We start from the raw sequence: 10,000 nt of genomic DNA on the forward strand, positions 1-10,000 counted from the left end.
AGCAACAGCAACAACAACAACAACAGTAATAATAATAATAATAATAATAATAATAATAATAACAGGGAACAGGTGTTTGCTCAGGTAAATAATAAGCAAGAAAGTAACAAGCTGCAATCAAACACCGCAAAAAAAAAAAAAAAAAAAAACACAATAAGAAACACAGCCAAACACTTCACTCCTTTTAGGAAAACAAACAACAACACAACAATGAATAAATAAGAAAATGAATAAATACATAAAATAAAACGGAGATAAGTACAAAGAGAAAAATATTGCAGAAATGTTCAAATAAAAGTGCAAAGGAAAGGAAGAAAAATCAAACGAAGAATGACAAATGATGGGCGACACACACACACTCACAGACACACACACACACACACACACACACACACACACACACACACACACACGATCATAACTCAAACTGAACTAATCCATCATGAACATTTTTTTTATCTTTCCTCTTCTTATTTCTAAACACGTGAACCTCGCGCGCCGCACACTTGACTTCGACCTTGGCAGCGGGAGGGAGGGAGGGAGGGAGGAAGGGAGAGAGGGAGAGAGGCAGGTTCCCGTAGCAATAATCACGCCGCTCGGGATCGAGTCTTAATCTGTGAACCCTGCAAACCTCCGCCCCATTCCACCACAACACAGCCACAGTAGGCAGGAGGAGAGCTGTGGTGTGGCGTGCTGTGGCGGCCTCCTGCTGTCTTCCATACCGTTTTCTTTCGTAATTGCCTGATTTTTTTTTTTTTTTCGGAATTGCTTCCCCGCGTGACACAGAGGCGGGGGTGAAAAATTCGGGGTTTTCAGGTGCGACTGTACGCGTTGAGCCGGAAAGCGAGGCACCACCTGTGTCGCCGGTGTATATAAGCTTGTGAAGCCACGGCAGCGCCTCCTCCTCTTCCTCATCCTCCGCTCTGCCCTCAAACAGCTCCTCTCATCACCGCCGCCCCGCCAGCACCGCACGTGTAGGCGCGGGGCTCCTACCGGTGCAGCTCCTCCACCGCTTCCCTGACAGCAGCAGTGAAAGGTGTGGCAAGGAAGTGACGTGAGGAAGTGACCCCTGTAATCGCCGCTAAACCACCCCTACCGCCGCCGCCACCACCACAAGGCCGCGGCTCGCCCTCCCCTGGTGGTTATTTCTCTAACGGGTGGGCCAGCGCGCCGGTCAGTCCGCCAGTTAACCCTGAGGCAGCAACCCGCCAACCAGGCAGCTGACCGCCACTCAGCAACCCTGCCTGGTAACACTGCGGCCAACACGTCACCAGAGAGCCAGTCCATCAGTCAGTTCATCAAGCAGGCGGCCAGGCGGACAGGCGGGCAGTTTAACAGACAGGCGGACAAACAGCTAGCCCGCTACTCAGTGAGGGAGCCCGTCTGTCAGTCAGTCGTCAAGCTGCCACGTGCGTGAGAACTCTCCCTCTCACCTGGCCTGCCTCTCCCACCTGTCCTCGCCGCCATGGTAAGGGAGCGTGAGTGTGTGTGGTGAGAGTGGTGCAGGGGGAGGGTGCTGAAGGAGAAGCAGTGTCCCGCAACTAGTCATTGAATCACGATATGTAACCCAACGACCGTACAGGAGGCAAAAAGAAATCACAAGAAAAATGCAGTCACGGTCAGTAGGGACCCTCGACAGCCATTCAGTCAACCAGACAGTCAGTCAGTCAGTCATTAGCAGCACGGCGATTCACTCACTTCATGCTGCCTTGTGTCTGGGATGTCATGCGCGGAATATGACTTGTTTGTGTGTGTGTGTGTGTGTGTGTGTGTGTGTGTGTCCATATCTATCTTTCTACTCAGTCATCAAATTTCTCTCTCTCTCTCTCTCTCTCTCTCTCTCTCTCTCTCTCTCTCTCTCTCTCATAGCCGAAAATTCGCTATTACAATCTTAATTTGTAGGATTTAGTTAGTTCGAGATTGTGTGTTTTATATATTAACTAATTGGTTGATTAATTTGCCATTATACTATTATTATTATTATTCTTATTATTATTATCATTATTATTACTATTATCGTTATTGTCATTTTTTTTTCATTGATTCTCTCTCAGTACCGTGTGTGTGTGTGTGTGTGTGTGTGTGTGTGTGTGTGTGTGTGTGTGTGTGTGTGTGTGTGTGTGTGTGTTACTGCTCCCGCCAGTGTGACTTGCAAGGAAAGACAATTGCTATTCACAGACGCGAGGCCAAGAACCAAGAACGGGGAACCAACAGTCGTCAGCCAAAAGCGGGGCTGGGAGGGAGGGGGCCCGCGCGACACATTCCTCCCTGGGCTCCTTATTCCTAGTAAAGCCACACATTTTCTGACATTCCTCCCGCTGCCTCGAACCGTTTTCTCTTATAAGGCAGCTTCCGTCACGGCTCCATTTTCTCTTCAATTCCGTTTTCTTTCACCTCGGAATGACAGGAAAGAAACTATTTTTATTTATTATTTTTTTGTTTTGTTTTTACACTTTCAATTTCCTATATTTTTGTTTTGTAGTTATTCGTTGTTATTGTTTTCTTGCATCAGTTCTTTTTTCGCAATATTCCCATTTTTTTTCTTTTTAAGGTTTTGTTTTGAATTTTTTTTTTCTCTCTCTCTCTCTCTTCCTTGATCTTATTTTACTTTAATATTTTTTTCCTGTACATATATATTCACAGTTTGTTATTTTCCTCACAATATTTTCTCTCCGTCTTTGTGATGATTTTTTTTTTCTCTCTCTCCTGTAAAGTAAGGTCATGTGTTTTTCTTTTCATGTTTTTCTCTTTTTCTTTTTTTTTTCTCTTCATTATTTGTTTGTTGTGTTCTCGTGCGTGTTTTAATTCACTTCATTTGTAATTCGCTTTTTTTTTTTTTTCATTTACGTATGTATTTGTGTGTGTGTGTGTGTGTGTGTAATTCACTGTTTGATCTGCTGCAGTCTCTGACGAGACAGCCAGACGTTACCCTACGGAACGAGCTCAGAGCTCATTATTTCCGATCTTGGGATAGGTCTGAGACCAGGCACACACCACACACCGGGACAACAAGGTCACAACTCCTCGATTTACATCCCGTACCTACTCACTGCTAGGTGAACAGGGGCTACACGTGACACACCCAAATATCTGAATGTCATCTGGCTTGTGTGCCAGCGCTCTGTGTGTGTGTGTGTGTGTGTGTGTGTGTGTGTGTGTGTGTGTGTGTGTGTGTGTTAAAGATGTTCCTTGTATTTCTGAAGTGTTAATGTAGCTTTTTGTGGTGATTCTTGTGTTTATGAAGTGTTCTCTATGTTTCTGAAGTCTTCTATTTGTTTCTGAGATGTTCATTATGTTTATGTGAGTTTTCCAAGTGTTTCTAAGGTGTTGTTTTGTGTTCCTCGAGTGCTTTATGTAATTCCGGCGTGTTCTGTGTCTCTTTAAAGCTTTTTCTGTGCCAGGTATCCATATCTTGATGTTATCCAGTGTTCACTCCTTCGTTCTGCCCACAGAGGACCTTCCTGTCGGTAGTGTGGACGGCGGCGGCGACCTGCATCCTGGCAGCACCACATCCACCTCCCTCCACCCTGCTCCACGCCTCCAGGGCCCGCCGCTCCCCTCAGGACTCAGAAGAGGCAAAACACTCTTCCTCAGTCCTTCCGCCGCCAGGATCGTCCCTTAGCTCCCGTCACAAGGATGCTACGGGAACCTCCTCCACACATCCTGCTCAGCTGGCCTCCACGCCCAGCACGTCCCCTAACAAGCAAGAGAGTCGCAGGGCGGTGATGATTCGTCCACTCCTACGCTGTCTACCTTCTTCAGGGCTCTACGCTCCCCTCTCCCTGAAAACCCTGAGAAGGACCCTGAAGGACCCGTGAAGGATGGCGACGTAAGGGAGCCCGCCAAGAGAGCGTCGCTGGGCTATGGGGCGTGGAACATCATCCTGACGGCGCTGGACAGTAGCAAGAAAGGCAACGAGTATCTACACACCGAGCCAGGAGATGATGTGGCTGTGGATGCTGCCCGGCCTGGTGCAGCATCCCCTGGGAGTGCCCGCCCCTGGGATGGAGGGTCTGGAGGGGCTGGAGAAACTGGAGGGTCTTTCTCCTTCTCCTCCTCCTCCTCTGACTCGACAGTGGGCAAAGGACTCCACAACAAGGACTCCACCAGCGCGGGGAAGAACAAATTTGGACATGCCGTCGGGGCGTCCATTAGTGTGAACTTCCCGGAGCCACCATGGTGCAGGGAGGCGCGTCAGGAGGTGCGGGAGGCGTGCAGGGGGGAGGGGCAAACTGGTCAGCAGCAGGAGGCACGGGAGCGACAGGTCAAGGAGGCGTGTCCGGGGACAGGAACTGGGCATCAGGGGTAGGGACGTTTGGGGGTAGCGGTGGCGCGGTAGGAATCGGGAAAGGGATGTCAGGGGCAGGGTGGGCGTCAGGGGGAGGAGGAGGGGCTGTAGGAGGGGCAGGTGGAGGTGTGTCAGGTGCTGCAGGGGTGTCTGGGGGGAGTGGCGGGATGGGAGGCAACTGGAACCAGCAAGGCGTTAATACCCAGGCAGGCGGCAACATTCAATTCGGGGACGCCCACGCAGGGGGGAAAGGTGTCCACGCGGGGGACGGAGGTGATCATTTCGTGACGGGGAATACCCACACAGGTGGCGGTAACACTCACCTAGGGGGAGGGGGCGCTCATTCAGGGGGCGGCAATACCCACTTTGTAGGCGGGGGTGGCCACTCAGGAGGCTGGGGAACCAACTCTAAAGGGTGGACGTCTGGGGGAGGGGCCAGTGTGTCAGGAGGAGGAGGGGGCTCAGCTGGAGGGAACATAGGAGGAAGCGGATGGCAGACAGGGGGCGTGACAGGAAGCAAAGGAGTCACAGGGGAACGGGAGGGTGTTGCAGCAGGGGGAGGAGGATGGCAGGCAGGGGGAGTGACAGGAAACAAAGGCACCACGGGGACACGGGGAGTAGCAGCAGGGGGAGGAGGATGGCAGGCAGGGGGAGTAGCAGGGAACAAGGTGCCACAGGGAGCCAGGTGGGAGTGACAGCAGGGGGAGGGGGATGGCAGGCAGGGGGAGTGACAGGAAACAAAGGCACCACGGGGGGACACGGGGGCGTAGAAGCAGGGGGAGGAGGATGGCAGGCAGGGGGAGTGACGGGAAACAAAGGCGCTACAGGGGGACACGGGGGAGTAGCGGCAGGGGGAGGAGGATGGCAGGCAGGGGGAGGGTCGGGAAGCAAAGGAGTGACGGGTGGCGGCGTGGCAGTGACAGTGAGGCCATGCTCTGGGGGAGGGAGGTGCCCTGGGGAGTATGATTACAGCACTGAGGCACAGGGGGAGGATGGCGGCCCGTGGGTAACAGCGTGGCAGGACGGGGGCCAAAACACCATCCCTGCGTCCACCACAGTTCCCTATGGATTCACTTCAAACGGCTACACTATCATAGGTGGCAGGGGATCCAAGGCCTTTTCCCGCCCATACCTCCTCCCGCGGCCTCCTCTGTCGTTCAGTAGAGGAGGTGGAACAGGGCAGCAAGGGGTAAGGGGAAACACAGGGGTGCAGAGTAAGTTACCAGGGGGTTGGTTGCAGACTACAGGACCGGGAGCAGGAAGGGAGAAAGGAGGAAGTGGAGGACAGGGGACAAGAGGAACCGGGGGACAGGGGACTGGTGCTGGGTGGCAGGGATCTCAGATAGGAGGACAGGGCACTGGTGTAGGGATAAGTACTGGGGCAGGATGGCAGGGTACAGGAGCAGGGCAGAGTACAGGAGGATGGCAGGGCACTGGGGGAGGGCATAAGCCGGGGTGTGACGGTGGGTGGGGTGGAGGATGGGGGCAGCAGGGCAGGGGATGGGGAATCAGAGTTGGGAGTGGAATTCTGGGGTGGGGTAGGAGGTAGTTCTGGGACGAGGGGAGGAGGGGGTACGAGAGGAGGAAGTGGGGAACAAGGGAGGAAATAGGGGACGATGGTAGGGGAGGGGGACGAGGGTAGGTAGTGGCATCTTAAGTGTGGGTGTTGGAGGATCGAAAGGGGCAGTAGGTGGAGGAGGGGGAGTACGAGTAGTAGGAGGAGGTGGGGGAAGTGGAGGAACTGGAGGGGAAACAAGAGTAGGAAGCGGAATTTTGACTTTTGGTGTGAAGGGGGGATCAAGTAGTAGTGGAGGTGGAGGTAGGGGAGGTGGAGCAGGAGGAGGAGGAGGAGGAGGAGGAGAAGGAGGAGGAGGAGGAGGAGGAGGAGGAGGAGGAGGATACCAACCCACACGTGTACCAAAGCCAACGGAGGGACACAGACGCCCCACAGCAGCACCGTTTTGGAGTACCATGGCTGGGGCGATGGGTTTCACTCCCTCCACCTTGAAGGGAAACACGGGGAAGGGGTGCAACTGTGACCGTGACCAGGTGAGAGGCACAGGTAGACCCGCCACAGGTAAATCAACAGGCAGCCTTCAGGTGGTCCCGAGTCGCTATGGTAATGGTCAGTACATTTATAGTTACGGTTGAAGAGACGGAGGAGAGAGAGGAGGAGGAGAGGAAAGGGAAAAAGGGGAGAAAATGGGAGAGGGAGGGAAAGTCATGCATCCTATCACCTTCCCCTATTTCCCATTGACATCCCATCACCTCTGTCCGTGAGTGGCTGGAAATGAATGTCCGTAGTTTAGTCTCGCATCACGCCACGCTCCTGCTATACGAGTTTGCTTGCCAGCTTCCAGAGTGCACCCTTGAAGGAACACCAAGGCGCTGCTCACTAACCTGCCGCCACGCTCACGCCCGCCATCATGTGACCTGATTCTCGAACGTCTCGCCGTCTTTTCTCGATTTTTCTCAGCAGCTTCTAGTGAAAATTATAGTTTGTGGGGAGGGGAGGGTGTTTTCAAGGGTGTTTTCATGAATCCAGTGAAAATTTATCGAGGATTCTACATGTTTAACAGGGTCCAGTTAGGTTAGGTTAGGGTTTTCAAGTGGCTAAGCTGATTCTCCATAATTTGATTCTAAAAGGGAGGTTTCAAGACAGTTGTCCCTGTGTTTTGGCTAATTCCTTTCCTATCTTTTAGGGAACGTGCAGTTCAAGTAGGCCTTTTTTTTTTCTTTTTTTTTTTTTGTTGCCCTTGACAAGTTTCCTCTTGCATGAAAAAAAAAACCTAGTGAAGACTGATTTCTTAGAACGTGCTTTCATGATTCAAGTCATAGTTCAACAGGACATTATATGCACATATCAGGGTCCACTGGAGGTTATAGGAGTTCTCGAGTGTTCGTTCTGAAGAGTGCAGAGATAGTTTGACAAAAAATTTTACTCCTTCAATGAGACGGAAAAAAAAAGAACCCAACTAATTATTTCTGTAACTTTTGAAAACAATCCCTATGAGAGACAAAGCAATTTTAAAATATTCTCTGTTTCTGTAGCGTGTATAATAACAGTAGAAATAATAGTGATCCCTTGTATAGAAAGACTTAATGTACCCCAAGCTATGTATGTCCGTATGGCCCAGTAAGACAATATCGCAGCAACAGCACCAGCAGCAACACACACCTACGTACTGTCTGCCAAAATAAATGTTACTCTTATGTCACAAATATTTTTAACCTGACGAAGACGAGAAAGCAAATAAAGGTAGAAAAATTTAAACAAGTAATAAGTAGATGAATAGAAAGTGACTGATTGGTAAATGGGTATATTGTTTCATTAGAGAAGGAGGAGGAGGAAAATAAGGAAAAGAAAATAGATAAGGAGCAGAAAAAGGAGAAAAATAAAAAGAACACGAGGAATAGAGAGAAAAGATAATAAGAAGTGGAAAAAATGACAAACACCAAAATTAAGGGCAGAGAAAGAAAAAAAAAAAAACAATATAAAAAAGGAAAATAAAAAGAGGAAAACAAGAAAAAGAAAAAAAAATGATACGGAGCAGAAGGAGAAAATAAAAATAAGCAGGAACAAGAGGAAAAGAACAAGAAGATAATGAGAAAAAAATGACACATCAAAATTGAATGCAAAGAGGAGAAACAAAATAAAAAAGGAAAAAAAGGAAGAAAAGAAGGAAAAGAGAAAGGAGTAGAAGAAGAAGAAAAATAAGGAAGAACATGAGAAAAACGAAAAGATACACGAAATGGGCAAAACAAACCAAAAAAATAGCAAACACACCAAGACTGAGTGGAGAGAGAGAGAGAGAGAGAGAGAGAGAGAGAGAGAGAGAGAGAGAGAGAGAGAGAGAGAGAGAGAGAGAGAGAGAGAGAGAGAGAGAGAGAGAGAGAGAGAGAGAGAGAGGGAGAGCAACACAGAAAACAATAAAAAGGGGGAAAAAAAATGAGAATGCATAATGTAGGCGGCAAATCATACACTGAAACCTTTCACCTTATTACCTTGAGCACACCTGAACGTGACTCTCACCCACAGTACACACGAGAGGGAGAAAGACAGACAGAGAGAGAGAGAGAGAGGGAGAGGGCGTGAATAAGAGAGTGAGTAAGGATCTGAGTCACACTGAAGCGGAAAGACACAAGCGACACAGGAATTTCAGGTGCACATTCAGACGTAATTTGCAGGTGATTCAGGTGTTTATATGACAAGGTAGGGTCTGTTTGTCTGCCTGTGTGTGTGTGAGTGTATCCGGGCTCTTTTACAAATCCAGGGTCCTTTGCAATGGCGGGAGAATAAGTGGGATGTTTATGTATAATTTCATCGTGTGTTTTTCCCCTTTCTTATATTTGGAACGGTGGTGTAAATTGGGCTGGGTTTCCTTGTACTGGTTCTCTGTCCCTCTGTGTTTCGCCTGTTGACTCCAGTTCTCTTGCGTAGGGGTGGAGGGTGAAGGCGAGACGCAGGACGGGAGGGCGCCACGCAAAGGTAACGGAGTAGATAGGAAGTAATGAGGAGGGAGAGTGAAAATGTAATGTGTCATGAGTGGATGTACATGTGTGTTTCAAATGATGGTGAAATTCGATATTGAAGCTTTAAAGGGATAAGGGAATGATGTTTGTCAGATGTTGATGAATGGATGTGAAGTAATACGTAGATAAGATATATCAATAACGAAGGAAAATAAGCAAAAAAGAAGAAAGAAACAGCTGCAATGGAAATAAAGGTGGAAAGAGGTCAGAAGAAACAACTAGAAGATCAATAAAACAAGATATCAAATGAAAAAAAAAAAAAAAGACTAAATCAAGTCAATGGATGAGATGAAAAAAGAAAAGAAAAACTGAATACAAAGGAAGAAAGAAAAAGAAAAAACAAAAATTAGAGTAAACATAAAGACTAAAACATGAAGGACAAAAATGAAGAAAATAACACCAAATCATACACGCTTCAATTGCATTTCTCATAAAAAGATTCATGGAAAAAAAAAAAAAAAAACAATGCAACAGTAAACCTTTATTTGTGACCAGAATAGACTTGGGCGTGGGAAGACATGAGAGTAAGAAGGTGAAGTGAACCAAAATTATTTCTGGGTAATAATATATATCGTATCTCAGTCTGTGGCGCTGGGTGACTAGAGCAGACAGGGAGGGGCAGGGAGGGGCAGGGAGGGAGAGAGACATGGGCACGGGTGAAGGAAAAAAAAGATAGTTTGCAGGGTCTATGGGGAAGGCTTGAAGCAGTGACCGATACTAGGACGTAACAGGAAAGAGGAGAGACAGACTAAACACACGCACACACACACACACACACACACACACACACACACACACACACACACACACACACACACACAATGATTTTACAAGATTCTTATGGCAACATACTATTCTGTAGTCCATTAATATATCAGTTATTTCGTCAAGGTAGTGTGTGTATATATAATTACAAGCTTAAAAGGAGATGTAACACACCAAATTGCATTAAAGGGACAATAAGAAATAAATAAAGATAAAAGCAAAATCAGACCATAAGTAAATAAATTGCGCATTAAGACTAAAGCAACAACATATCAAACGAGAAAAATTCAACCAATACCTAAATAAAAACATAAAAACTATAAAAACAGCAAACATCAATACAAGAAGCTAAAACAGAACAATACACTTATAACTGCTACAAATAATTAAAATGAAATAAAATAATATACTTCT

The 10,000-nt window shown here is 47.8% G+C and overlaps 3 protein-coding genes across 3 annotated transcripts in view; all 3 read left to right on the forward strand.

Annotated features, from left to right (window-relative positions):
• Positions 1–490: 490 nt before the first annotated feature.
• LOC123509722 lies at positions 491–4,350 on the forward strand. Its single transcript, XM_045264236.1, has 2 exons — positions 491–1,468; positions 3,453–4,350. The coding sequence occupies exons 1-2, from the start codon at positions 1,466–1,468 to the stop codon at positions 3,816–3,818; spliced, it is 369 nt and encodes a 122-aa protein (XP_045120171.1). The 5' UTR covers positions 491–1,465; the 3' UTR covers positions 3,819–4,350.
• On the forward strand, positions 4,177–4,983 carry LOC123509444 (glycine-rich cell wall structural protein 1-like). Its single transcript, XM_045263734.1, has one exon. It carries the CDS (start codon positions 4,177–4,179, stop codon positions 4,981–4,983), a length of 807 nt encoding a protein of 268 aa, XP_045119669.1.
• A 1,276-nt stretch (positions 4,984–6,259) lies between these two features.
• The window catches only part of LOC123509445 (ctenidin-1-like), a 5,288-nt gene continuing 1,547 nt past the window's right edge, over positions 6,260–10,000 (forward strand). The window contains exons 1-2 of the mRNA XM_045263735.1: positions 6,260–6,337; positions 8,717–8,777. Coding sequence (XP_045119670.1) covers positions 6,260–6,337; positions 8,717–8,777 — 139 coding nt within the window. The remainder of the gene's footprint in view (positions 6,338–8,716; positions 8,778–10,000) is intronic.

This window comes from Portunus trituberculatus, chromosome 27 (assembly GCF_017591435.1).
Source record: "Portunus trituberculatus isolate SZX2019 chromosome 27, ASM1759143v1, whole genome shotgun sequence".
Lineage (NCBI taxonomy): Eukaryota > Metazoa > Arthropoda > Malacostraca > Decapoda > Portunidae > Portunus > Portunus trituberculatus.